Genomic DNA, 26,980 nt, shown 5'->3' on the forward strand with positions numbered 1-26,980 from the left:
GCTACCGAACATGTGCTTTTGCTCAATGTCTGACTGCGAGTGACTGAGAATGTGTTTACTTTAAAAAATGAAATATGTATTTGGCCACAGTAACTAAAGGTTCGCTAACTAAAAACTAACTAAAATGTAGCTTTAAAAATAGCTGAGAACAGCCTATTTTAATAACCTCACTCCACTTCCTGCCACTGTACAAAAATGAAGCCAAAATTCCCTTTTCATGGGGACTGCCATCACTTTGTATTTTTGAAGCCAGTGTGTGCGTAGTAGTGAATAAAAGCAGATCAAAAGTACTCAAATACAACCACTTGTACACATCAAAAGAAAAATTCAGTTCACATCAATTTTATTTGTGCCAATTTTAAAACTTTAGGGTAACATCCCTACAATAACGCAGAGATTGTAGGGATGTTAACTTGCAATATTATATAATATTGCAAGTTAACATCCCTACAATAATGCAGAGAAAACCCAACAATCCGAAGATCCCCTATGAGCAAGCACTTGGCGACAGTGGGAAGGAAAAACTCCCTTTTAATAGGAAGAAACCTTCAGTAGAACCAGGCTCAGTGAGGGGCGGCCATCTACCTCGACCGGTTGGGGGTGATGAAGCGACATAGATGAAATGCATGTCACTTCCTCACACATGCAGAGATGTCCTTATTGTCTTACATTTATGATGTTATAGCAAATACAGCCTCTCCTGGGTTACGGATGTAATATACCCTCAGGATGGGCGGGTATTAAATTTTTTTCTGATATTGTCTCTTTGTGATTTATTTTGACTTTGGAAACAAAGAAATAGATATTTTTTAACCAGCTTAAAAGCTGATTATTTCTTTGGGGTCAGTGTGAGAACTGGTAGGAGGATTTTTTAGATGTGGTTGGGTTTGGCTGAAGGCCGGCGCTTGAGTAGTTTTGCACCAGGATTGTATACTCTACGTAGAGTTGACTGGGAAGTAAGTTCAGGTGAATGGGGATGAAACATTTCTTCTTCTGCCTTGGGAGTAACAGTGGACTTGAGGTTGAGTGAGCTCCTAGACTCAGACTGCTTCTTTGAGTTGTCTACAGTTTTAGACCGGGCCCTAGTGGAAATAGGAGGTAGCAGGCCATGCACTGCTTTTAGCTTACTGTCATATGTGGTAAGCTTGTTACCCTTTTTACCCTTAAGGTCTCTAATTTCTTTCTGTTGTTCTTTCAGCTCATTGTCGCCTTTGGATAGAAAGTATTCCACATTACTCAGGTCAAATCTCACCTTTTTCCGGGCTATTTGTTCATCCCCATCCTTTCTTTGCTGCTCTGGGGAGGCTTTTTTCTCGACTTGCACAGTGCGGCCGAGCGTGTCATAAAGTCCCTTCAGCTGTTGCAGCAGATCGTCATTTTCTTTTTTCTGTACTGCATTCTTTTGTCGTTGAATGCCAATGTCAGTTTCCAGTTCTTCTATTACTTGCTCAAGCTTAAATACTGTGTGTTTGGACTTTGTCAGAGCTTTCTCAACCTCTTCTTTGTCCTCCACAGTTTGCGTCAACTTTGACTTCACTGTGAAGAGGTTGTCATTTGCAGAGCTAAGCTGTTTCTCGTGTTCTTTCTTTTGTTCTGCCTGCTGCAGTTTGATAATGTCCAGCTCAGTCTTTACAGCATTATAGCTGGTCTTAGCATTGGCAAGGTCTACGTTTGTCTCTTGGAGTTCTTGAGCCTTTTCTTTGATTTTATTCTGAAGTGTCTTTATAGTGTCTCTAGCTGTATAGAGTTCGTTCTCAATGCAGAACTTTGTCTCAGAAAGGAGCACTTTATCAGACCTAAGAATTTCACGTCTCTTTATCTCCAGTTCCAGATCGTTTTCTGCTTTGCTAAGAGCAGTTTTCAGACGGGCTATGTTATTTTCTTGGGATGAAATTTTCTTCCCAGACTCCTGCGTCTCATTTTTAAATATAATTATTTGCTTAGTTTTAACCTCAAGGCAGTTTTCCAGACGGTCGATAGTAAAACGTTGCCTTGCCAGCTCCTTTATCTGACTTTCAGATTCCAGGACTTTAGCTTTTAACTCTTTCCTCAACGTTATGTTGTTACATTCCTTCTCCCTAAGACGTACTTTCAGTTCATCATTTTTCTTTGTCAGTTGGTTTTTCTCGTCTATTGCCCAGCGCTTTCCCGCTTTATACTCCTCATTTTGTCTTTGACACTTTTTAAGTTCAGCCTGTAGTTTCTCTTTTTCTTCTTCCACACTTTTAACTTTCTGTTGACGGCAGTACACCTCCCCAGGTAGTGTAAGAAGCTCGTCTATCCTTCTTTCAAGGAAGTCATTACGATGAATGTACTTCTCATTGTTCTGAATCTCAGTCTGAAGCTGCTCATTTTGTTTCTGCAGTTCTTTAAGTGTTTCATTTTTTTCCTCAGTCGTCTTGCTTAGCTTCATCTTGAGTTCTTGTTTTTCCTGCTCATTTTTTAATTTAAGGACAACCAGAGATTCCACCTCCTTTTCTTTCTTGTCCCGCATCGTTTTTTCAGTGGCACACTTATTTTCAAGGTGTTTGATTGCCTTATGAAGAGCCCGAATTTTTGCCTCATATTTGTTTGTGAGATCTACATTCTGTGACTCTGCGGACCTTAGCTGGGATTTGGTTTCCAGCAAAACATTTTCCATTTTTTCCATCTTTTCATCTTTGGATTCCTCTGTCATCTTCGCAACCAGTTCCTGTTCTTCTTTCAAAGATGCCTCAAGACTTGAAATCTTAGAATTCTTTTCATCGATTTCCTCAAGCTGAAGTTTTTCAGCTTGTTTGTAATTTTCTATCTCATATCTGAGCACCTGCATTTCTTTGGACTCCTCTTTCATCTTCGCAACCAGTTCCTGCTCTTCTTTCAAAGATGCCTCAAGACTTGAAATCTTACAATTCTTTTCATCGATTTCCTCCAACTGAAGCTTTTCAGCTTGTTTGTACTTTTCTATCTCATTTCTGAGCACCTGCATTTCTTTGGACTCCTCTTTCATCTTTGCAACCAGTCCCTGCTCTTCTTTCAAAGATGCCTCAAGACTTGAAATCCTACAATTCTTTTCTTGGATTTCCTCAAGCTGAAGTTTTTCAGCTTGTTTGTAATTTTCTATCTCATTTCTGAGCATCTGCATATCAAAGTAGCTTAGGGAGCTCATTTTGAAATGAATGTATTTAGTTTAGTTTATACGACGTGTTATTCTGTGTTTGAAAAATGATCTACTCAATGAGACAAAGTGTTCGCAAGTGGAAACTGTTAGTTCAGAACTATAGCGATCTATGGGTTCAAGGTATGTACTCGAGGGATATTTATAGGCTCTGACTCCGCCCCCAGAACTGTCTTCAAAGGAGTTCAAGTGACGTTATCGCCGAACGTCGTGACATTCAAAGGACAGTCTATTATGATGTCATTTTGTACCAGAATGGGTTCAATTTGATATTGTGTCTTTGCAAGTTTGTTCAACTTGCATTGCGATTTCTTTTTTTAGCAGACTTTAGCGATCCTTCTACTTGGGCTGTCTTCAAGTTTAAGGTATCTGTCGTTTCCCACCGTATCCCGCCCCGATCGATCCATTTATGTACGAGCCCATCCGCCCCCGGATCCGTTCATCGGGGCTCATCGCTACTGTTGTAGTCACTTGTCCGGAGCTAACAACAGCTGTTGAGCTGACTATTAAGCTAACATTATGCCCGCTAGTGTTACGTGTCCTACAAGTCACACTTTTTCTGTGATAAACAGTTGAATTAAATTCTTACAGCGTATGAGAGGTTGGCAGCGTCAAAACATTAGCAATAGGTGACAATAACGAGTGCTGGAGGATTTATTTAGTTATTTATTTAGATCCATTTCTTCAGTATAAGAAGCCATACTATCAGAACACCGCAATACAGATACAACTAATAGGCTACTTATTCTGCAGAAAAACTTTCACCATTTGTGCTTAAGAGTATATGAATTTATATGACTACTGCTTATGTTGAAGATTAAGCTCAGTTTTAATATTTCATGTCATTCTATAATGATCATAGCGTATGCAGAGATGACACATATTTGTCCATTTTAATATTCAGCTGAGCATGAATGGAATGTCAGAGTGGTGTCTGACAGTATATATGTATGTTATTATAATGAACACAGTGTATATATGTATGAATGTTTGATTCAAAGATAAGATTAGACATTTAAAATAAATGAATAACAAACAAAAATCTAGCAGGTTGAGCACTGTGTGAAGCAGGAAACATTCAAGCAGATGAAAAATATATTAAATGAAAATACTGAGCTTATCGTTGATCAGCTTGGATTGTGTAGATCACAAATCTTTTGGTCTGAATCTTTTTTTATTTAATTCTTATAATATCCATCGTGACTCTCTTTTTCATCAGTGGAACTCTGTCCCAGTCTGCTCCACCACCGGGAGATTCTCCGCTGTCCACGATGTCTTCACTGTGGATGCCATGTTTGTGTCTTATCTATCGTAGGTCCTGCAGGGAAATGGTGTGACTATGTCTCTCATCATACCGTCCCTCATTGGACTTGATAAAACCTTGGAGAATTGTGTCACCAACTACACCCACTTCTGCAAGGCCCTGCGCACAGGCCTCTACACACACTTCCAGCCAGTGATTCACCAGAAGGACATGATACTAGCTGCTGTGCTGGATCCTAGGATCAAACTGCAGGTACCAAATTAGGCCAGAAGCATAGCGGACTTCTGTAGATTTATATTTAATTGAATATGCGTGATGAGTAGATATAGGAAAAAAATGTGTGTACATTTAAAACAACCATTTTTTTTGCAGCCGTTTTCTGATGACAACCAGGATGAACAGAATGATTTCCTAACACCTCCGTCAAAATCTGAGGCTCGCAGCATTGTTGAGTCCACATTAGAAAACATGGAAGCCTCAACATTTCCTACTGTTGAGGCAGAGAAAGATCAGACAGGCAGTGGGCTGGAGCACGATGTGAAAGAAGAAAGCCAGACAGATGGCGTGATGGACACTTGTGCTGGCAGCTCAGACAACAACTGTCCTGAAATCAGTGAAAACGACCTCAAGAGGAAGTCCATCTTCAACTTCCTTCAGCCGCCTGCAAAGACTCTAAAGATGTCAGAGTTCGACGTGTACCTGTCTGAACCGCTGTGGGAAAGCAACTCTACTCTTCAGTACTGGAAATGTGCTTCTCGATTCCCGAAGCTCCAAGGCCTCGCCAAGAAGCTGCTGGCGGTGCCCGCCACATCTGGAGGTTTTGACCGTTTCAGTCCGATGGCTGCGTGCATTGTGAAAGCAAAAAGGAACCGCTTGCCACCTCACACCACAGAGAGACTGCTACTATACAAAAACTCTGTAAAAGTGAAGACTGTTAAAAAGCCCAGTCGGGCTGCTAAACACTGATGGATAACAGCTGAGTGTGGCAGAGGTTTCACAGCATTAAACAGAAACTCTGCCTCTACTTTTAAAAACTGTGCCATACGCTAAGAAGGAGGGTGAACTGCTAATACCTCTTATATTGTAGCAAATGAATCAGCTGACTCTTTCTTCCTAGAACGCATTTGCTGGTCTGCATTAAAAAAACAAAACAACAAGTCCTGTGTTACAGCTGGTTTCATCAGTTTGTTAAAGGGACACATTCTGGTCAATGATCCTCACAGCTTCATACCTGCAGCAGCGATAGAGATGCACACTGTCTCTGCGTGCTGTACGGTGCTGCTCAGAGTTGTACTTTGTCCCTTCCACACATGATTCAAGTCAGAGCTCTCTACTGGATTGGGAAATGGCAAATTAGAAATGGAGTCGGTGAATGAATGGCATCTGATTCACTTCAAACCAAAATGAGTTCAGCTTGTATCGTTCTTTTGCAGAATTTCATGTTTTCTGACTGCAACTTTTGTTAAGACAGTAATAAAATGTCAAATCAGAGGTTGAATGCTTATTTATTTCCACTATGCACTGATAAATGAGATATTTGCTGCCAAACGTGATGGAACAGTAGATCTTTATATTGAATTTGGCTATTCAGTCCCTCCACCCCAAAAGTCATTTATATTTTATAGTCAAATGAGAAATCCACTGTACATTTCTTTCAGGCATTACAGTTTTGTTTCATTCATTCTAACGTGAAATACAACAGTGTCAGCATCTTTTCAGCTTTTTATCAGACTTGTCTTTCACCATTTTCAAATAGCCTAATCAATAATTCATGTACTTTCATAGATGCTGTTGTTTTCCTCAAAACCATAGATTTTTAAAAAGAAAACATTTTGCTTGGATAAACTATAATGTCTGATGGAAGTTGATGGAAAAGCTTCATTTAGTTTGGCTTTGTCAGGTAGGCTGATGTTGGCATTGAATGACAGCTACCTGATTTTACTGCGGTAAAGACCGATAATGTGTTGAAAATTAAAACCAGTGTTATGAGTGCTGTGATCTCCTCTGAGAAGCATTCAAAAAGTTTTTGCTTGCATTAAACATTGGAGTATGTATCAGCTGTGTTATCAAGAAACTGAGATATCTGCTAGAAACTGGAATATTGGAATATGTCTGATATTAAAGACAGTTTGCGACTGAAGAAAACTGTGAGAACATTTTTTTTAATCCTCTCATTGATTCATCTTCATTTGAAACTGCGTCAAATCAGCTGCCAATAAGTAATTTAAATGCATTCTATTTTATTTTAGTGTTATTATTCATTTATATTTTATTGCGTCATTGTAGTGCATTTTACTTGTTTTAGTTGCATTCTAGTTTGTAAAGCAAGTTGTGCAGCATGGGCTGTTGGAAATGTGCTCGATCAATAAACCTGACCTTGACCATGTGTGGAGGGAGCCAGAAACATGCTGCTGTTTGCACATATTTAATAATGGGCTCTGCAGAGGAGCTAAAGAAGAGTCCAGCATGTTGCTCTGACTGTGTAACTCCTAAAGGTACAGTAACGGCAACATTGCCTAGTGACTGATCAGGCCAGTAACATTTCTGTTTCTCATATAAACCATCTCAGTGACTTCAGCAGAGATATTTTGTTAGTCAGGGTAAATACAAGGATTAGCTACCGAACATGTGCTTTTGCTCAATGTCTGACTGCGAGTGACTGAGAATGTGTTTACTTTAAAAAATGAAATATGTATTTGGCCACAGTAACTAAAGGTTTGCTAACTAAAAACTAACTAAAATGTAGCTTTAAAAATAGCTGAGAACAGCCTATTTTAATAACCTCACTCCACTTCCTGCCACTGTACAAAAATGAAGCCAAAATTCCCTTTTCATGGGGACTGCCATCACTTTGTATTTTTGAAGCCAGTGTGTGCGTAGTAGTGAATAAAAGCAGATCAAAAGTACTCAAATACAACCACTTGTACACATCAAAAGAAAAATTCAGTTCACATCAATTTTATTTGTGCCAATTTTAAACCTTTATTATATTATATAATATAATATTGCAAGGTAACATCCCTACAATAACGCAGAGATTGTAGGGAACTGGTAGGAGGATTTTTTAGATGTGGTTGGGTTTGGCTGAAAGCCGGCGCTTGAGTATTTTTGTAGCAGGATTGTATACTCTACGTAGAGTTGACTGGGAAGTAAGTTCAGGTGAATGGGGATGAAACATTTCTTCTTCTGCCTTGGGAGTAACAGTGGACTTGAGGTTGGGTGAGCTCCTAGACTCAGACTGCTTCTTTGAGTTGTCTACAGTTTTAGACCGGGCCCTAGTGGAAATAGGAGGTAGCAGGCCATGCACTGCTTTTAGCTTACTGTCATATGTGGTAAGCTTGTTACCCTTTTTACCCTTAAGGTCTCTAATTTCTTTCTGTTGTTCTTTCAGCTCATTGTCGCCTTTGGATGGAAAGTATTCCACATTACTCAGGTCAAATCTCACCTTTTTCCGGGCTATTTGTTCATCCCCATCCTTTCTTTGCTGCTCTGGGGAGGCTTTTTTCTCGACTTGCACAGTGCGGCCGAGCGTGTCATAAAGTCCCTTCAGCTGTTGCAGCAGATCGTCATTTTCTTTTTTCTGTACTGCATTCTTTTGTCGTTGAATGCCAATGTCAGTTTCCAGTTCTTCTATTACTTGCTCAAGCTTAAATACTGTGTGTTTGGACTTTGTCAGAGCTTTCTCAACCTCTTCTTTGTCCTCCACAGTTTGCGTCAACTTTGACTTCACTGTGAAGAGGTTGTCATTTGCAGAGCTAAGCTGTTTCTCGTGTTCTTTCTTTTGTTCTGCCTGCTGCAGTTTGATAATGTCCAGCTCAGTCTTTACAGCATTATAGCTGGTCTTAGCATTGGCAAGGTCTACGTTTGTCTCTTGGAGTTCTTGAGCCTTTTCTTTGATTTTATTCTGAAGTGTCTTTATAGTGTCTCTAGCTGTATAGAGTTCGTTCTCAATGCAGAACTTTGTCTCAGAAAGGAGCACTTTATCAGACCTAAGATTTTCACGTCTCTTTATCTCCAGTTCCAGATCGTTTTCTGCTTTGCTAAGAGCAGTTTTCAGACGGGCTATGTTATTTTCTTGGGATGAAATTTTCTTCCCAGACTCCTGCGTCTCATTTTCAAATATAATTATTTGCTTAGTTTTAACCTCAAGGCAGTTTTCCAGACGGTCGATAGTAAAACGTTGCCTTGCCAGCTCCTTTATCTGACTTTCAGATTCCAGGACTTTAGCTTTTAACTCTTTCCTCAACGTTATGTTGTTACATTCCTTCTCCCTAAGACGTACTTTCAGTTCATCATTTTTCTTTGTCAGTTGGTTTTTCTCATCTATTGCCCAGCGCTTTCCCGCTTTATACTCCTCATTTTGTCTTTGACACTTTTTAAGTTCAGCCTGTAGTTTCTCTTTTTCTTCTTCCACACTTTTAACTTTCTGTTGACGGCAGTACACCTCCCCAGGTAGTGTAAGAAGCTCGTCTATCCTTCTTTCAAGGAAGTCATTACGATGAATGTACTTCTCATTGTTCTGAATCTCAGTCTGAAGCTGCTCATTTTGTTTCTGCAGTTCTTTAAGTGTTTCATTTTTTTCCTCAGTCGTCTTGCTTAGCTTCATCTTGAGTTCTTGTTTTTCCTGCTCATTTTTGATTTTAAGGACAACCAGAGATTCCACCTCCTTTTCTTTCTTGTCCCGCATCGTTTTTTCAGTGGCACACTTATTTTCAAGGTGTTTGATTGCCTTATGAAGAGCCCGAATTTTTGCCTCATATTTGTTTGTGAGATCTACGTTCTGTGACTCTGCGGACCTTAGCTGGGATTTGGTTTCCAGCAAAACATTTTCCATTTTTTCCATCTTTTCATCTTTGGATTCCTCTGTCATCTTCGCAACCAGTTCCTGTTCTTCTTTCAAAGATGCCTCAAGACTTGAAATCTTAGAATTTTTTTCATCGATTTCCTCAAGCTGAAGTTTTTCAGCTTGTTTGTAATTTTCTATCTCATATCTGAGCACCTGCATTTCTTTGGACTCCTCTTTCATCTTCGCAACCAGTTCCTGCTCTTCTTTCAAAGATGCCTCAAGACTTGAAATCTTACAATTCTTTTCATCGATTTCCTCCAACTGAAGCTTTTCAGCTTGTTTGTACTTTTCTATCTCATTTCTGAGCACCTGCATTTCTTTGGACTCCTCTTTCATCTTTGCAACCAGTCCCTGCTCTTCTTTCAAAGATGCCTCAAGACTTGAAATCCTACAATTCTTTTCTTGGATTTCCTCAAGCTGAAGTTTTTCAGCTTGTTTGTAATTTTCTATCTCATTTCTGAGCATCTGCATATCAAAGTAGCTTAGGGAGCTCATTTTGAAATGAATGTATTTAGTTTAGTTTATACGACGTGTTATTCTGTGTTTGAAAAATGATCTACTCAATGAGACAAAGTGTTCGCAAGTGGAAACTGTTAGTTCAGAACTATAGCGATCTATGGGTTCAAGGTATGTACTCGAGGGATATTTATAGGCTCTGACTCCGCCCCCAGAACTGTCTTCAAAGGAGTTCAAGTGACGTTATCGCCGAACGTCGTGACATTCAAAGGACAGTCTATTATGATGTCATTTTGTACCAGAATGGGTTCAATTTGATATTGTGTCTTTGCAAGTTTGTTCAACTTGCATTGCGATTTCTTTTTTTAGCAGACTTTAGCGATCCTTCTACTTGGGCTGTCTTCAAGTTTAAGGTATCTGTCGTTTCCCACCGTATCCCGCCCCGATCGATCCATTTATGTACGAGCCCATCCGCCCCCGGATCCGTTCATCGGGGCTCATCGCTACTGTTGTAGTCACTTGTCCGGAGCTAACAACAGCTGTTGAGCTGACTATTAAGCTAACATTATGCCCGCTAGTGTTACGTGTCCTACAAGTCACACTTTTTCTGTGATAAACAGTTGAATTAAATTCTTACAGCGTATGAGAGGTTGGCAGCGTCAAAACATTAGCAATAGGTGACAATAACGAGTGCTGGAGGATTTATTTAGTTATTTATTTAGATCCATTTCTTCAGTATAAGAAGCCATACTATCAGAACACCGCAATACAGATACAACTAATAGGCTACTTATTCTGCAGAAAAACTTTCACCATTTGTGCTTAAGAGTATATGAATTTATATGACTACTGCTTATGTTGAAGATTAAGCTCAGTTTTAATATTTCATGTCATTCTATAATGATCATAGCGTATGCAGAGATGACACATATTTGTCCATTTTAATATTCAGCTGAGCATGAATGGAATGTCAGAGTGGTGTCTGACAGTATATATGTATGTTATTATAATGAACACAGTGTATATATGTATGAATGTTTGATTCAAAGATAAGATTAGACATTTAAAATAAATGAATAACAAACAAAAATCTAGCAGGTTGAGCACTGTGTGAAGCAGGAAACATTCAAGCAGATGAAAAATATATTAAATGAAAATACTGAGCTTATCGTTGATCAGCTTGGATTGTGTAGATCACAAATCTTTTGGTCTGAATCTTTTTTTATTTAATTTTTATAATATCCATCGTGACTCTCTTTTTCATCAGTGGAACTCTGTCCCAGTCTGCTCCACCACCGGGAGATTCTCCGCTGTCCACGATGTCTTCACTGTGGATGCCATGTTTGTGTCTTATCTATCGTAGGTCCTGCAGGGAAATGGTGTGACTATGTCTCTCATCATACCGTCCCTCATTGGACTTGATAAAACCTTGGAGAATTGTGTCACCAACTACACCCACTTCTGCAAGGCCCTGCGCACAGGCCTCTACACACACTTCCAGCCAGTGATTCACCAGAAGGACATGATACTAGCTGCTGTGCTGGATCCTAGGATCAAACTGCAGGTACCAAATTAGGCCAGAAGCATAGCGGACTTCTGTAGATTTATATTTAATTGAATATGCGTGTTGAGTAGATATAGGAAAAAAATGTGTGTACATTTAAAACAACCATTTTTTTTGCAGCCGTTTTCTGATGACAACCAGGATGAACAGAATGATTTCCTAACACCTCCGTCAAAATCTGAGGCTCGCAGCATTGTTGAGTCCACATTAGAAAACATGGAAGCCTCAACATTTCCTACTGTTGAGGCAGAGAAAGATCAGACAGGCAGTGGGCTGGAGCACGATGTGAAAGAAGAAAGCCAGACAGATGGCGTGATGGACACTTGTGCTGGCAGCTCAGACAACAACTGTCCTGAAATCAGTGAAAACGACCTCAAGAGGAAGTCCATCTTCAACTTCCTTCAGCCGCCTGCAAAGACTCTAAAGATGTCAGAGTTCGACGTGTACCTGTCTGAACCGCTGTGGGAAAGCAACTCTACTCTTCAGTACTGGAAATGTGCTTCTCGATTCCCGAAGCTCCAAGGCCTCGCCAAGAAGCTGCTGGCGGTGCCCGCCACATCTGGAGGTTTTGACCGTTTCAGTCCGATGGCTGCGTGCATTGTGAAAGCAAAAAGGAACCGCTTGCCACCTCACACCACAGAGAGACTGCTACTATACAAAAACTCTGTAAAAGTGAAGACTGTTAAAAAGCCCAGTCGGGCTGCTAAACACTGATGGATAACAGCTGAGTGTGGCAGAGGTTTCACAGCATTAAACAGAAACTCTGCCTCTACTTTTAAAAACTGTGCCATACGCTAAGAAGGAGGGTGAACTGCTAATACCTCTTATATTGTAGCAAATGAATCAGCTGACTCTTTCTTCCTAGAACGCATTTGCTGGTCTGCATTAAAAAAACAAAACAACAAGTCCTGTGTTACAGCTGGTTTCATCAGTTTGTTAAAAGGACGCATTCTGGTCAATGATCCTCACAGCTTCATACCTGCAGCAGCGATAGAGATGCACACTGTCTCTGCGTGCTGTACGGTGCTGCTCAGAGTTGTACTTTGTCCCTTCCACACATGATTCAAGTCAGAGCTCTCTACTGGATTGGGAAATGGCAAATTAGAAATGGAGTCGGTGAATGAATGGCATCTGATTCACTTCAAACCAAAATGAGTTCAGCTTGTATCGTTCTTTTGCAGAATTTCATGTTTTCTGACTGCAACTTTTGTTAAGACAGTAATAAAATGTCAAATCAGAGGTTGAATGCTTATTTATTTCCACTATGCACTGATAAATGAGATATTTGCTGCCAAACGTGATGGAACAGTAGATCTTTATATTGAATTTGGCTATTCAGTCCCTCCACCCCAAAAGTCATTTATATTTTATAGTCAAATGAGAAATCCACTGTACATTTCTTTCAGGCATTACAGTTTTGTTTCATTCATTCTAACGTGAAATACAACAGTGTCAGCATCTTTTCAGCTTTTTATCAGACTTGTCTTTCACCATTTTCAAATAGCCTAATCAATAATTCATGTACTTTCATAGATGCTGTTGTTTTCCTCAAAACCATAGATTTTTAAAAAGAAAACATTTTGCTTGGATAAACTATAATGTCTGATGGAAGTTGATGGAAAAGCTTCATTTAGTTTGGCTTTGTCAGGTAGGCTGATGTTGGCATTGAATGACAGCTACCTGATTTTACTGCGGTAAAGACCGATAATGTGTTGAAAATTAAAACCAGTGTTATGAGTGCTGTGATCTCCTCTGAGAAGCATTCAAAAAGTTTTTGCTTGCATTAAACATTGGAGTATGTATCAGCTGTGTTATCAAGAAACTGAGATATCTGCTAGAAACTGGAATATTGGAATATGTCTGATATTAAAGACAGTTTGCGACTGAAGAAAACTGTGAGAACATTTTTTTTTAATCCTCTCATTGATTCATCTTCAGTTGAAACTGCGTCAAATCAGCTGCCAATAAGTAATTTAAATGCATTCTATTTTATTTTAGTGTTATTATTCATTTATATTTTATTGCGTCATTGTAGTGCATTTTACTTGTTTTAGTTGCATTCTAGTTTGTAAAGCAAGTTGTGCAGCATGGGCTGTTGGAAATGTGCTCGATCAATAAACCTGACCTTGACCATGTGTGGAGGGAGCCAGAAACATGCTGCTGTTTGCACATATTTAATAATGGGCTCTGCAGAGGAGCTAAAGAAGAGTCCAGCATGTTGCTCTGACTGTGTAACTCCTAAAGGTACAGTAACGGCAACATTGCCTAGTGACTGATCAGGCCAGTAACATTTCTGTTTCTCATATAAACCATCTCAGTGACTTCAGCAGAGATATTTTGTTAGTCAGGGTAAATACAAGGATTAGCTAGGATTAGCTCAATGTCTGACTGCAAGTGACTGAGAATGTGTTTACTTTAAAAAATGAAATATGTATTTGGCCACAGTAACTAAAGGTTCGCTAACTAAAAACTAACTAAAATGTAGCTTTAAAAATAGCTGAGAACAGCCTATTTTAATAACCTCACTCCACTTCCTGCCACTGTACAAAAATGAAGCCAAAATTCCCTTTTCATGGGGACTGCCATCACTTTGTATTTTTGAAGCCAGTGTGTGCGTAGTAGTGAATAAAAGCAGATCAAAAGTACTCAAATACAACCACTTGTACACATCAAAAGAAAAATTCAGTTCACATCAATTTTATTTGTGCCAATTTTAAACCTTTATTATATTATATAATATAATATTGCAAGGTAACATCCCTACAATAACGCAGAGATTGTAGGGAACTGGTAGGAGGATTTTTTAGATGTGGTTGGGTTTGGCTGAAAGCCGGCGCTTGAGTATTTTTGTAGCAGGATTGTATACTCTACGTAGAGTTGACTGGGAAGTAAGTTCAGGTGAATGGGGATGAAACATTTCTTCTTCTGCCTTGGGAGTAACAGTGGACTTGAGGTTGAGTGAGCTCCTAGACTCAGACTGCTTCTTTGAGTTGTCTACAGTTTTAGACCGGGCCCTAGTGGAAATAGGAGGTAGCAGGCCATGCACTGCTTTTAGCTTACTGTCATATGTGGTAAGCTTGTTACCCTTTTTACCCTTAAGGTCTCTAATTTCTTTCTGTTGTTCTTTCAGCTCATTGTCGCCTTTGGATGGAAAGTATTCCACATTACTCAGGTCAAATCTCACCTTTTTCCGGGCTATTTGTTCATCCCCATCCTTTCTTTGCTGCTCTGGGGAGGCTTTTTTCTCGACTTGCACAGTGCGGCCGAGCGTGTCATAAAGTCCCTTCAGCTGTTGCAGCAGATCGTCATTTTCTTTTTTCTGTACTGCATTCTTTTGTCGTTGAATGCCAATGTCAGTTTCCAGTTCTTCTATTACTTGCTCAAGCTTAAATACTGTGTGTTTGGACTTTGTCAGAGCTTTCTCAACCTCTTCTTTGTCCTCCACAGTTTGCGTCAACTTTGACTTCACTGTGAAGAGGTTGTCATTTGCAGAGCTAAGCTGTTTCTCGTGTTCTTTCTTTTGTTCTGCCTGCTGCAGTTTGATAATGTCCAGCTCAGTCTTTACAGCATTATAGCTGGTCTTAGCATTGGCAAGGTCTACGTTTGTCTCTTGGAGTTCTTGAGCCTTTTCTTTGATTTTATTCTGAAGTGTCTTTATAGTGTCTCTAGCTGTATAGAGTTCGTTCTCAATGCAGAACTTTGTCTCAGAAAGGAGCACTTTATCAGACCTAAGATTTTCACGTCTCTTTATCTCCAGTTCCAGATCGTTTTCTGCTTTGCTAAGAGCAGTTTTCAGACGGGCTATGTTATTTTCTTGGGATGAAATTTTCTTCCCAGACTCCTGCGTCTCATTTTCAAATATAATTATTTGCTTAGTTTTAACCTCAAGGCAGTTTTCCAGACGGTCGATAGTAAAACGTTGCCTTGCCAGCTCCTTTATCTGACTTTCAGATTCCAGGACTTTAGCTTTTAACTCTTTCCTCAACGTTATGTTGTTACATTCCTTCTCCCTAAGACGTACTTTCAGTTCATCATTTTTCTTTGTCAGTTGGTTTTTCTCATCTATTGCCCAGCGCTTTCCCGCTTTATACTCCTCATTTTGTCTTTGACACTTTTTAAGTTCAGCCTGTAGTTTCTCTTTTTCTTCTTCCACACTTTTAACTTTCTGTTGACGGCAGTACACCTCCCCAGGTAGTGTAAGAAGCTCGTCTATCCTTCTTTCAAGGAAGTCATTACGATGAATGTACTTCTCATTGTTCTGAATCTCAGTCTGAAGCTGCTCATTTTGTTTCTGCAGTTCTTTAAGTGTTTCATTTTTTTCCTCAGTCGTCTTGCTTAGCTTCATCTTGAGTTCTTGTTTTTCCTGCTCATTTTTGATTTTAAGGACAACCAGAGATTCCACCTCCTTTTCTTTCTTGTCCCGCATCGTTTTTTCAGTGGCACACTTATTTTCAAGGTGTTTGATTGCCTTATGAAGAGCCCGAATTTTTGCCTCATATTTGTTTGTGAGATCTACATTCTGTGACTCTGCGGACCTTAGCTGGGATTTGGTTTCCAGCAAAACATTTTCCATTTTTTCCATCTTTTCATCTTTGGATTCCTCTGTCATCTTCGCAACCAGTTCCTGTTCTTCTTTCAAAGATGCCTCAAGACTTGAAATCTTACAATTCTTTTCATCGATTTCCTCAAGCTGAAGTTTTTCAGCTTGTTTGTAATTTTCTATCTCATATCTGAGCACCTGCATTTCTTTGGACTCCTCTTTCATCTTCGCAACCAGTTCCTGCTCTTCTTTCAAAGATGCCTCAAGACTTGAAATCTTACAATTCTTTTCATCGATTTCCTCCAACTGAAGCTTTTCAGCTTGTTTGTACTTTTCTATCTCATTTCTGAGCACCTGCATTTCTTTGGACTCCTCTTTCATCTTTGCAACCAGTCCCTGCTCTTCTTTCAAAGATGCCTCAAGACTTGAAATCCTACAATTCTTTTCTTGGATTTCCTCAAGCTGAAGTTTTTCAGCTTGTTTGTAATTTTCTATCTCATTTCTGAGCATCTGCATATCAAAGTAGCTTAGGGAGCTCATTTTGAAATGAATGTATTTAGTTTAGTTTATACGACGTGTTATTCTGTGTTTGAAAAATGATCTACTCAATGAGACAGTGTTCGCAAGTGGAAACTGTTAGTTCAGAACTATAGCGATCTATGGGTTCAAGGTATGTACTCGAGGGATATTTATAGGATCTGACTCCGCCCCCAGAACTGTCTTCAAAGGAGTTCAAGTGACGTTATCGCCGAACGTCGTGACATTCAAAGGACAGTCTATTATGATGTCATTTTGTACTAGAATGGGTTAAATTTGATATTGCGTCTTTGCAAGTTTGTTCAACTTGCATTGCGATTTCTTTTTTTAGCAGACTTTAGCGATCCTTCTACTTGGGCTGTCTTCAAGTTTAAGGTATCTGTCGTTTCCCACCGTATCCCGCCCCGATCGATCCATTTATGTACGAGCCCATCCGCCCCCGGATCCGTTCATCGGGGCTCATCGCTACTGTTGTAGTCACTTGTCCGGAGCTAACAACAGCTGTTGAGCTGACTATTAAGCTAACATTATGCCCGCTAGTGTTACGTGTCCTACAAGTCACACTTTTTCTGTGATAAACAGTTGAATTAAATTCTTACAGCGTATGAGAGGTTGGCAGCGTCAAAACATTAGCAATAGGTGACAATAACGAGTGCTGGAGGATTTATTTAGTTATTTATTTAGATCCATTTCTTCAGTATAAGAAGCCATACTATCAGAACACCGCAATACAGATACAACTAATAGGCTACTTATTCTGCAGAAAAACTTTCACCATTTGTGCTTAAGAGTATATGAATTTATATGACTACTGCTTATGTTGAAGATTAAGCTCAGTTTTAATATTTCATGTCATTCTATAATGATCATAGCGTATGCAGAGATGACACATATTTGTCCATTTTAATATTCAGCTGAGCATGAATGGAATGTCAGAGTGGTGTCTGACAGTATATATGTATGTTATTATAATGAACACAGTGTATATATGTATGAATGTTTGATTCAAAGATAAGATTAGACATTTAAAATAAATGAATAACAAACAAAAATCTAGCAGGTTGAGCACTGTGTGAAGCAGGAAACATTCAAGCAGATGAAAAATATATTAAATGAAAATACTGAGCTTATCGTTGATCAGCTTGGATTGTGTAGATCACAAATCTTTTGGTCTGAATCTTTTTTTATTTAATTCTTATAATATCCATCGTGACTCTCTTTTTCATCAGTGGAACTCTGTCCCAGTCTGCTCCACCACCGGGAGATTCTCCGCTGTCCACGATGTCTTCACTGTGGATGCCATGTTTGTGTCTTATCTATCGTAGGTCCTGCAGGGAAATGGTGTGACTATGTCTCTCATCATACCGTCCCTCATTGGACTTGATAAAACCTTGGAGAATTGTGTCACCAACTACACCCACTTCTGCAAGGCCCTGCGCACAGGCCTCTACACACACTTCCAGCCAGTGATTCACCAGAAGGACATGATACTAGCTGCTGTGCTGGATCCTAGGATCAAACTGCAGGTACCAAATTAGGCCAGAAGCATAGCGGACTTCTGTAGATTTATATTTAATTGAATATGCGTGTTGAGTAGATATAGGAAAAAAATGTGTGTACATTTAAAACAACCATTTTTTTTGCAGCCGTTTTCTGATGACAACCAGGATGAACAGAATGATTTCCTAACACCTCCGTCAAAATCTGAGGCTCGCAGCATTGTTGAGTCCACATTAGAAAACATGGAAGCCTCAACATTTCCTACTGTTGAGGCAGAGAAAGATCAGACAGGCAGTGGGCTGGAGCACGATGTGAAAGAAGAAAGCCAGACAGATGGCGTGATGGACACTTGTGCTGGCAGCTCAGACAACAACTGTCCTGAAATCAGTGAAAACGACCTCAAGAGGAAGTCCATCTTCAACTTCCTTCAGCCGCCTGCAAAGACTCTAAAGATGTCAGAGTTCGACGTGTACCTGTCTGAACCGCTGTGGGAAAGCAACTCTACTCTTCAGTACTGGAAATGTGCTTCTCGATTCCCGAAGCTCCAAGGCCTCGCCAAGAAGCTGCTGGCGGTGCCCGCCACATCTGGAGGTTTTGACCGTTTCAGTCCGATGGCTGCGTGCATTGTGAAAGCAAAAAGGAACCGCTTGCCACCTCACACCACAGAGAGACTGCTACTATACAAAAACTCTGTAAAAGTGAAGACTGTTAAAAAGCCCAGTCGGGCTGCTAAACACTGATGGATAACAGCTGAGTGTGGCAGAGGTTTCACAGCATTAAACAGAAACTCTGCCTCTACTTTTAAAAACTGTGCCATACGCTAAGAAGGAGGGTGAACTGCTAATACCTCTTATATTGTAGCAAATGAATCAGCTGACTCTTTCTTCCTAGAACGCATTTGCTGGTCTGCATTAAAAAAACAAAACAACAAGTCCTGTGTTACAGCTGGTTTCATCAGTTTGTTAAAAGGACGCATTCTGGTCAATGATCCTCACAGCTTCATACCTGCAGCAGCGATAGAGATGCACACTGTCTCTGCGTGCTGTACGGTGCTGCTCAGAGTTGTACTTTGTCCCTTCCACACATGATTCAAGTCAGAGCTCTCTACTGGATTGGGAAATGGCAAATTAGAAATGGAGTCGGTGAATGAATGGCATCTGATTCACTTCAAACCAAAATGAGTTCAGCTTGTATCGTTCTTTTGCAGAATTTCATGTTTTCTGACTGCAACTTTTGTTAAGACAGTAATAAAATGTCAAATCAGAGGTTGAATGCTTATTTATTTCCACTATGCACTGATAAATGAGATATTTGCTGCCAAACGTGATGGAACAGTAGATCTTTATATTGAATTTGGCTATTCAGTCCCTCCACCCCAAAAGTCATTTATATTTTATAGTCAAATGAGAAATCCACTGTACATTTCTTTCAGGCATTACAGTTTTGTTTCATTCATTCTAACGTGAAATACAACAGTGTCAGCATCTTTTCAGCTTTTTATCAGACTTGTCTTTCACCATTTTCAAATAGCCTAATCAATAATTCATGTACTTTCATAGATGCTGTTGTTTTCCTCAAAACCATAGATTTTTAAAAAGAAAACATTTTGCTTGGATAAACTATAATGTCTGATGGAAGTTGATGGAAAAGCTTCATTTAGTTTGGCTTTGTCAGGTAGGCTGATGTTGGCATTGAATGACAGCTACCTGATTTTACTGCGGTAAAGACCGATAATGTGTTGAAAATTAAAACCAGTGTTATGAGTGCTGTGATCTCCTCTGAGAAGCATTCAAAAAGTTTTTGCTTGCATTAAACATTGGAGTATGTATCAGCTGTGTTATCAAGAAACTGAGATATCTGCTAGAAACTGGAATATTGGAATATGTCTGATATTAAAGACAGTTTGCGACTGAAGAAAACTGTGAGAACATTTTTTTTAATCCTCTCATTGATTCATCTTCATTTGAAACTGCGTCAAATCAGCTGCCAATAAGTAATTTAAATGCATTCTATTTTATTTTAGTGTTATTATTCATTTATATTTTATTGCGTCATTGTAGTGCATTTTACTTGTTTTAGTTGCATTCTAGTTTGTAAAGCAAGTTGTGCAGCATGGGCTGTTGGAAATGTGCTCGATCAATAAACCTGACCTTGACCATGTGTGGAGGGAGCCAGAAACATGCTGCTGTTTGCACATATTTAATAATGGGCTCTGCAGAGGAGCTAAAGAAGAGTCCAGCATGTTGCTCTGACTGTGTAACTCCTAAAGGTACAGTAACGGCAACATTGCCTAGTGACTGATCAGGCCAGTAACATTTCTGTTTCTCATATAAACCATCTCAGTGACTTCAGCAGAGATATTTTGTTAGTCAGGGTAAATACAAGGATTAGCTAGGATTAGCTCAATGTCTGACTGCAAGTGACTGAGAATGTGTTTACTTTAAAAAATGAAATATGTATTTGGCCACAGTAACTAAAGGTTCGCTAACTAAAAACTAACTAAAATGTAGCTTTAAAAATAGCTGAGAACAGCCTATTTTAATAACCTCACTCCACTTCCTGCCACTGTACAAAAATGAAGCCAAAATTCCCTTTTCATGGGGACTGCCATCACTTTGTATTTTTGAAGCCAGTGTGTGCGTAGTAGTGAATAAAAGCAGATCAAAAGTACTCAAATACAACCACTTGTACACATCAAAAGAAAAATTCAGTTCACATCAATTTTATTTGTGCCAATTTTAAACCTTTATTATATTATATAATATAATATTGCAAGGTAACATCCCTACAATAACGCAGAGATTGTAGGGAACTGGTAGGAGGATTTTTTAGATGTGGTTGGGTTTGGCTGAAAGCCGGCGCTTGAGTATTTTTGTAGCAGGATTGTATACTCTACGTAGAGTTGACTGGGAAGTAAGTTCAGGTGAATGGGGATGAAACATTTCTTCTTCTGCCTTGGGAGTAACAGTGGACTTGAGGTTGAGTGAGCTCCTAGACTCAGACTGCTTCTTTGAGTTGTCTACAGTTTTAGACCGGGCCCTAGTGGAAATAGGAGGTAGCAGGCCATGCACTGCTTTTAGCTTACTGTCATATGTGGTAAGCTTGTTACCCTTTTTACCCTTAAGGTCTCTAATTTCTTTCTGTTGTTCTTTCAGCTCATTGTCGCCTTTGGATGGAAAGTATTCCACATTACTCAGGTCAAATCTCACCTTTTTCCGGGCTATTTGTTCATCCCCATCCTTTCTTTGCTGCTCTGGGGAGGCTTTTTTCTCGACTTGCACAGTGCGGCCGAGCGTGTCATAAAGTCCCTTCAGCTGTTGCAGCAGATCGTCATTTTCTTTTTTCTGTACTGCATTCTTTTGTCGTTGAATGCCAATGTCAGTTTCCAGTTCTTCTATTACTTGCTCAAGCTTAAATACTGTGTGTTTGGACTTTGTCAGAGCTTTCTCAACCTCTTCTTTGTCCTCCACAGTTTGCGTCAACTTTGACTTCACTGTGAAGAGGTTGTCATTTGCAGAGCTAAGCTGTTTCTCGTGTTCTTTCTTTTGTTCTGCCTGCTGCAGTTTGATAATGTCCAGCTCAGTCTTTACAGCATTATAGCTGGTCTTAGCATTGGCAAGGTCTACGTTTGTCTCTTGGAGTTCTTGAGCCTTTTCTTTGATTTTATTCTGAAGTGTCTTTATAGTGTCTCTAGCTGTATAGAGTTCGTTCTCAATGCAGAACTTTGTCTCAGAAAGGAGCACTTTATCAGACCTAAGATTTTCACGTCTCTTTATCTCCAGTTCCAGATCGTTTTCTGCTTTGCTAAGAGCAGTTTTCAGACGGGCTATGTTATTTTCTTGGGATGAAATTTTCTTCCCAGACTCCTGCGTCTCATTTTCAAATATAATTATTTGCTTAGTTTTAACCTCAAGGCAGTTTTCCAGACGGTCGATAGTAAAACGTTGCCTTGCCAGCTCCTTTATCTGACTTTCAGATTCCAGGACTTTAGCTTTTAACTCTTTCCTCAACGTTATGTTGTTACATTCCTTCTCCCTAAGACGTACTTTCAGTTCATCATTTTTCTTTGTCAGTTGGTTTTTCTCATCTATTGCCCAGCGCTTTCCCGCTTTATACTCCTCATTTTGTCTTTGACACTTTTTAAGTTCAGCCTGTAGTTTCTCTTTTTCTTCTTCCACACTTTTAACTTTCTGTTGACGGCAGTACACCTCCCCAGGTAGTGTAAGAAGCTCGTCTATCCTTCTTTCAAGGAAGTCATTACGATGAATGTACTTCTCATTGTTCTGAATCTCAGTCTGAAGCTGCTCATTTTGTTTCTGCAGTTCTTTAAGTGTTTCATTTTTTTCCTCAGTCGTCTTGCTTAGCTTCATCTTGAGTTCTTGTTTTTCCTGCTCATTTTTGATTTTAAGGACAACCAGAGATTCCACCTCCTTTTCTTTCTTGTCCCGCATCGTTTTTTCAGTGGCACACTTATTTTCAAGGTGTTTGATTGCCTTATGAAGAGCCCGAATTTTTGCCTCATATTTGTTTGTGAGATCTACATTCTGTGACTCTGCGGACCTTAGCTGGGATTTGGTTTCCAGCAAAACATTTTCCATTTTTTCCATCTTTTCATCTTTGGATTCCTCTGTCATCTTCGCAACCAGTTCCTGTTCTTCTTTCAAAGATGCCTCAAGACTTGAAATCTTACAATTCTTTTCATCGATTTCCTCAAGCTGAAGTTTTTCAGCTTGTTTGTAATTTTCTATCTCATATCTGAGCACCTGCATTTCTTTGGACTCCTCTTTCATCTTCGCAACCAGTTCCTGCTCTTCTTTCAAAGATGCCTCAAGACTTGAAATCTTACAATTCTTTTCATCGATTTCCTCCAACTGAAGCTTTTCAGCTTGTTTGTACTTTTCTATCTCATTTCTGAGCACCTGCATTTCTTTGGACTCCTCTTTCATCTTTGCAACCAGTCCCTGCTCTTCTTTCAAAGATGCCTCAAGACTTGAAATCCTACAATTCTTTTCTTGGATTTCCTCAAGCTGAAGTTTTTCAGCTTGTTTGTAATTTTCTATCTCATTTCTGAGCATCTGCATATCAAAGTAGCTTAGGGAGCTCATTTTGAAATGAATGTATTTAGTTTAGTTTATACGACGTGTTATTCTGTGTTTGAAAAATGATCTACTCAATGAGACAGTGTTCGCAAGTGGAAACTGTTAGTTCAGAACTATAGCGATCTATGGGTTCAAGGTATGTACTCGAGGGATATTTATAGGATCTGACTCCGCCCCCAGAACTGTCTTCAAAGGAGTTCAAGTGACGTTATCGCCGAACGTCGTGACATTCAAAGGACAGTCTATTATGATGTCATTTTGTACTAGAATGGGTTAAATTTGATATTGCGTCTTTGCAAGTTTGTTCAACTTGCATTGCGATTTCTTTTTTTAGCAGACTTTAGCGATCCTTCTACTTGGGCTGTCTTCAAGTTTAAGGTATCTGTCGTTTCCCACCGTATCCCGCCCCGATCGATCCATTTATGTACGAGCCCATCCGCCCCCGGATCCGTTCATCGGGGCTCATCGCTACTGTTGTAGTCACTTGTCCGGAGCTAACAACAGCTGTTGAGCTGACTATTAAGCTAACATTATGCCCGCTAGTGTTACGTGTCCTACAAGTCACACTTTTTCTGTGATAAACAGTTGAATTAAATTCTTACAGCGTATGAGAGGTTGGCAGCGTCAAAACATTAGCAATAGGTGACAATAACGAGTGCTGGAGGATTTATTTAGTTATTTATTTAGATCCATTTCTTCAGTATAAGAAGCCATACTATCAGAACACCGCAATACAGATACAACTAATAGGCTACTTATTCTGCAGAAAAACTTTCACCATTTGTGCTTAAGAGTATATGAATTTATATGACTACTGCTTATGTTGAAGATTAAGCTCAGTTTTAATATTTCATGTCATTCTATAATGATCATAGCGTATGCAGAGATGACACATATTTGTCCATTTTAATATTCAGCTGAGCATGAATGGAATGTCAGAGTGGTGTCTGACAGTATATATGTATGTTATTATAATGAACACAGTGTATATATGTATGAATGTTTGATTCAAAGATAAGATTAGACATTTAAAATAAATGAATAACAAACAAAAATCTAGCAGGTTGAGCACTGTGTGAAGCAGGAAACATTCAAGCAGATGAAAAATATATTAAATGAAAATACTGAGCTTATCGTTGATCAGCTTGGATTGTGTAGATCACAAATCTTTTGGTCTGAATCTTTTTTTATTTAATTCTTATAATATCCATCGTGACTCTCTTTTTCATCAGTGGAACTCTGTCCCAGTCTGCTCCACCACCGGGAGATTCTCCGCTGTCCACGATGTCTTCACTGTGGATGCCATGTTTGTGTCTTATCTATCGTAGGTCCTGCAGGGAAATGGTGTGACTATGTCTCTCATCATACCGTCCCTCATTGGACTTGATAAAACCTTGGAGAATTGTGTCACCAACTACACCCACTTCTGCAAGGCCCTGCGCACAGGCCTCTACACACACTTCCAGCCAGTGATTCACCAGAAGGACATGATACTAGCTGCTGTGCTGGATCCTAGGATCAAACTGCAGGTACCAAATTAGGCCAGAAGCATAGCGGACTTCTGTAGATTTATATTTAATTGAATATGCGTGTTGAGTAGATATAGGAAAAAAATGTGTGTACATTTAAAACAACCATTTTTTTTGCAGCCGTTTTCTGATGACAACCAGGATGAACAGAATGATTTCCTAACACCTCCGTCAAAATCTGAGGCTCGCAGCATTGTTGAGTCCACATTAGAAAACATGGAAGCCTCAACATTTCCTACTGTTGAGGCAGAGAAAGATCAGACAGGCAGTGGGCTGGAGCACGATGTGAAAGAAGAAAGCCAGACAGATGGCGTGATGGACACTTGTGCTGGCAGCTCAGACAACAACTGTCCTGAAATCAGTGAAAACGACCTCAAGAGGAAGTCCATCTTCAACTTCCTTCAGCCGCCTGCAAAGACTCTAAAGATGTCAGAGTTCGACGTGTACCTGTCTGAACCGCTGTGGGAAAGCAACTCTACTCTTCAGTACTGGAAATGTGCTTCTCGATTCCCGAAGCTCCAAGGCCTCGCCAAGAAGCTGCTGGCGGTGCCCGCCACATCTGGAGGTTTTGACCGTTTCAGTCCGATGGCTGCGTGCATTGTGAAAGCAAAAAGGAACCGCTTGCCACCTCACACCACAGAGAGACTGCTACTATACAAAAACTCTGTAAAAGTGAAGACTGTTAAAAAGCCCAGTCGGGCTGCTAAACACTGATGGATAACAGCTGAGTGTGGCAGAGGTTTCACAGCATTAAACAGAAACTCTGCCTCTACTTTTAAAAACTGTGCCATACGCTAAGAAGGAGGGTGAACTGCTAATACCTCTTATATTGTAGCAAATGAATCAGCTGACTCTTTCTTCCTAGAACGCATTTGCTGGTCTGCATTAAAAAAACAAAACAACAAGTCCTGTGTTACAGCTGGTTTCATCAGTTTGTTAAAAGGACGCATTCTGGTCAATGATCCTCACAGCTTCATACCTGCAGCAGCGATAGAGATGCACACTGTCTCTGCGTGCTGTACGGTGCTGCTCAGAGTTGTACTTTGTCCCTTCCACACATGATTCAAGTCAGAGCTCTCTACTGGATTGGGAAATGGCAAATTAGAAATGGAGTCGGTGAATGAATGGCATCTGATTCACTTCAAACCAAAATGAGTTCAGCTTGTATCGTTCTTTTGCAGAATTTCATGTTTTCTGACTGCAACTTTTGTTAAGACAGTAATAAAATGTCAAATCAGAGGTTGAATGCTTATTTATTTCCACTATGCACTGATAAATGAGATATTTGCTGCCAAACGTGATGGAACAGTAGATCTTTATATTGAATTTGGCTATTCAGTCCCTCCACCCCAAAAGTCATTTATATTTTATAGTCAAATGAGAAATCCACTGTACATTTCTTTCAGGCATTACAGTTTTGTTTCATTCATTCTAACGTGAAATACAACAGTGTCAGCATCTTTTCAGCTTTTTATCAGACTTGTCTTTCACCATTTTCAAATAGCCTAATCAATAATTCATGTACTTTCATAGATGCTGTTGTTTTCCTCAAAACCATAGATTTTTAAAAAGAAAACATTTTGCTTGGATAAACTATAATGTCTGATGGAAGTTGATGGAAAAGCTTCATTTAGTTTGGCTTTGTCAGGTAGGCTGATGTTGGCATTGAATGACAGCTACCTGATTTTACTGCGGTAAAGACCGATAATGTGTTGAAAATTAAAACCAGTGTTATGAGTGCTGTGATCTCCTCTGAGAAGCATTCAAAAAGTTTTTGCTTGCATTAAACATTGGAGTATGTATCAGCTGTGTTATCAAGAAACTGAGATATCTGCTAGAAACTGGAATATTGGAATATGTCTGATATTAAAGACAGTTTGCGACTGAAGAAAACTGTGAGAACATTTTTTTTAATCCTCTCATTGATTCATCTTCATTTGAAACTGCGTCAAATCAGCTGCCAATAAGTAATTTAAATGCATTCTATTTTATTTTAGTGTTATTATTCATTTATATTTTATTGCGTCATTGTAGTGCATTTTACTTGTTTTAGTTGCATTCTAGTTTGTAAAGCAAGTTGTGCAGCATGGGCTGTTGGAAATGTGCTCGATCAATAAACCTGACCTTGACCATGTGTGGAGGGAGCCAGAAACATGCTGCTGTTTGCACATATTTAATAATGGGCTCTGCAGAGGAGCTAAAGAAGAGTCCAGCATGTTGCTCTGACTGTGTAACTCCTAAAGGTACAGTAACGGCAACATTGCCTAGTGACTGATCAGGCCAGTAACATTTCTGTTTCTCATATAAACCATCTCAGTGACTTCAGCAGAGATATTTTGTTAGTCAGGGTAAATACAAGGATTAGCTACCGAACATGTGCTTTTGCTCAATGTCTGACTGCAAGTGACTGAGAATGTGTTTACTTTAAAAAATGAAATATGTATTTGGCCACAGTAACTAAAGGTTCGCTAACTAAAAACTAACTAAA

At 39.5% G+C, this 26,980-nt stretch overlaps 8 protein-coding genes across 8 annotated transcripts; 4 read left to right on the forward strand and 4 right to left on the reverse strand.

The window, feature by feature from the left end:
* Positions 1–871: 871 nt before the first annotated feature.
* On the reverse strand, positions 872–3,148 carry LOC146610522 (uncharacterized). The gene has a single exon (XM_085344564.1). It carries the CDS (start codon positions 3,146–3,148, stop codon positions 872–874), a length of 2,277 nt encoding a protein of 758 aa, XP_085200690.1.
* Positions 3,149–4,412: 1,264 nt separating this feature from the next.
* LOC146610523 (uncharacterized) lies at positions 4,413–5,585 on the forward strand. The gene is made up of 2 exons (XM_085345013.1): positions 4,413–4,673; positions 4,794–5,585. Exons 1-2 carry the CDS (start codon positions 4,497–4,499, stop codon positions 5,385–5,387), a joined length of 771 nt encoding a protein of 256 aa, XP_085201139.1. The 5' UTR covers positions 4,413–4,496; the 3' UTR covers positions 5,388–5,585.
* A 1,900-nt stretch (positions 5,586–7,485) lies between these two features.
* On the reverse strand, positions 7,486–9,762 carry LOC146610524 (uncharacterized). Its single transcript, XM_085345252.1, has one exon. The coding sequence runs from the start codon at positions 9,760–9,762 to the stop codon at positions 7,486–7,488; it is 2,277 nt and encodes a 758-aa protein (XP_085201378.1).
* A 1,264-nt stretch (positions 9,763–11,026) lies between these two features.
* On the forward strand, positions 11,027–12,519 carry LOC146610525 (uncharacterized). Its single transcript, XM_085344884.1, has 2 exons — positions 11,027–11,287; positions 11,408–12,519. Exons 1-2 carry the CDS (start codon positions 11,111–11,113, stop codon positions 11,999–12,001), a joined length of 771 nt encoding a protein of 256 aa, XP_085201010.1. The 5' UTR covers positions 11,027–11,110; the 3' UTR covers positions 12,002–12,519.
* Positions 12,520–14,090: 1,571 nt separating this feature from the next.
* Positions 14,091–16,367, reverse strand: LOC146610526 (uncharacterized). The gene has a single exon (XM_085345253.1). It carries the CDS (start codon positions 16,365–16,367, stop codon positions 14,091–14,093), a length of 2,277 nt encoding a protein of 758 aa, XP_085201379.1.
* Positions 16,368–17,629: 1,262 nt separating this feature from the next.
* On the forward strand, positions 17,630–19,122 carry LOC146610527 (uncharacterized). Its single transcript, XM_085344867.1, has 2 exons — positions 17,630–17,890; positions 18,011–19,122. Exons 1-2 carry the CDS (start codon positions 17,714–17,716, stop codon positions 18,602–18,604), a joined length of 771 nt encoding a protein of 256 aa, XP_085200993.1. The 5' UTR covers positions 17,630–17,713; the 3' UTR covers positions 18,605–19,122.
* Positions 19,123–20,692: 1,570 nt separating this feature from the next.
* On the reverse strand, positions 20,693–22,969 carry LOC146610528 (uncharacterized). Its single transcript, XM_085345254.1, has one exon. The coding sequence runs from the start codon at positions 22,967–22,969 to the stop codon at positions 20,693–20,695; it is 2,277 nt and encodes a 758-aa protein (XP_085201380.1).
* A 1,262-nt stretch (positions 22,970–24,231) lies between these two features.
* On the forward strand, positions 24,232–25,724 carry LOC146610529 (uncharacterized). Its single transcript, XM_085344866.1, has 2 exons — positions 24,232–24,492; positions 24,613–25,724. Exons 1-2 carry the CDS (start codon positions 24,316–24,318, stop codon positions 25,204–25,206), a joined length of 771 nt encoding a protein of 256 aa, XP_085200992.1. The 5' UTR covers positions 24,232–24,315; the 3' UTR covers positions 25,207–25,724.
* The last annotated feature ends 1,256 nt before the right edge of the window (positions 25,725–26,980 follow it).

The sequence above is a fragment of the Diplotaxodon limnothrissa genome, linkage group LG20 (genome assembly GCF_057381915.1).
Source record: "Diplotaxodon limnothrissa isolate DT_005_m linkage group LG20, D_limnothrissa_male_GT1.1, whole genome shotgun sequence".
Lineage (NCBI taxonomy): Eukaryota > Metazoa > Chordata > Actinopteri > Cichliformes > Cichlidae > Diplotaxodon > Diplotaxodon limnothrissa.

Bases quoted from the DNA above. Each gene is read 5' to 3' on its own strand.
- LOC146610522 (XM_085344564.1), bottom strand. From the start codon at position 3,148: ATGAGCTCCCTAAGCTACTTTGATATGCAGATGCTCAGAAATGAGATA.
- LOC146610523 (XM_085345013.1), top strand. From the start codon at position 4,497: ATGTCTCTCATCATACCGTCCCTCATTGGACTTGATAAAACCTTGGAG. The intron at 4,674-4,793 runs GTACCAAATTAG...TTTTTTTTGCAG, and splicing joins ATCCTAGGATCAAACTGCAG to CCGTTTTCTGATGACAACCA.
- LOC146610524 (XM_085345252.1), bottom strand. From the start codon at position 9,762: ATGAGCTCCCTAAGCTACTTTGATATGCAGATGCTCAGAAATGAGATA.
- LOC146610525 (XM_085344884.1), top strand. From the start codon at position 11,111: ATGTCTCTCATCATACCGTCCCTCATTGGACTTGATAAAACCTTGGAG. The intron at 11,288-11,407 runs GTACCAAATTAG...TTTTTTTTGCAG, and splicing joins ATCCTAGGATCAAACTGCAG to CCGTTTTCTGATGACAACCA.
- LOC146610526 (XM_085345253.1), bottom strand. From the start codon at position 16,367: ATGAGCTCCCTAAGCTACTTTGATATGCAGATGCTCAGAAATGAGATA.
- LOC146610527 (XM_085344867.1), top strand. From the start codon at position 17,714: ATGTCTCTCATCATACCGTCCCTCATTGGACTTGATAAAACCTTGGAG. The intron at 17,891-18,010 runs GTACCAAATTAG...TTTTTTTTGCAG, and splicing joins ATCCTAGGATCAAACTGCAG to CCGTTTTCTGATGACAACCA.
- LOC146610528 (XM_085345254.1), bottom strand. From the start codon at position 22,969: ATGAGCTCCCTAAGCTACTTTGATATGCAGATGCTCAGAAATGAGATA.
- LOC146610529 (XM_085344866.1), top strand. From the start codon at position 24,316: ATGTCTCTCATCATACCGTCCCTCATTGGACTTGATAAAACCTTGGAG. The intron at 24,493-24,612 runs GTACCAAATTAG...TTTTTTTTGCAG, and splicing joins ATCCTAGGATCAAACTGCAG to CCGTTTTCTGATGACAACCA.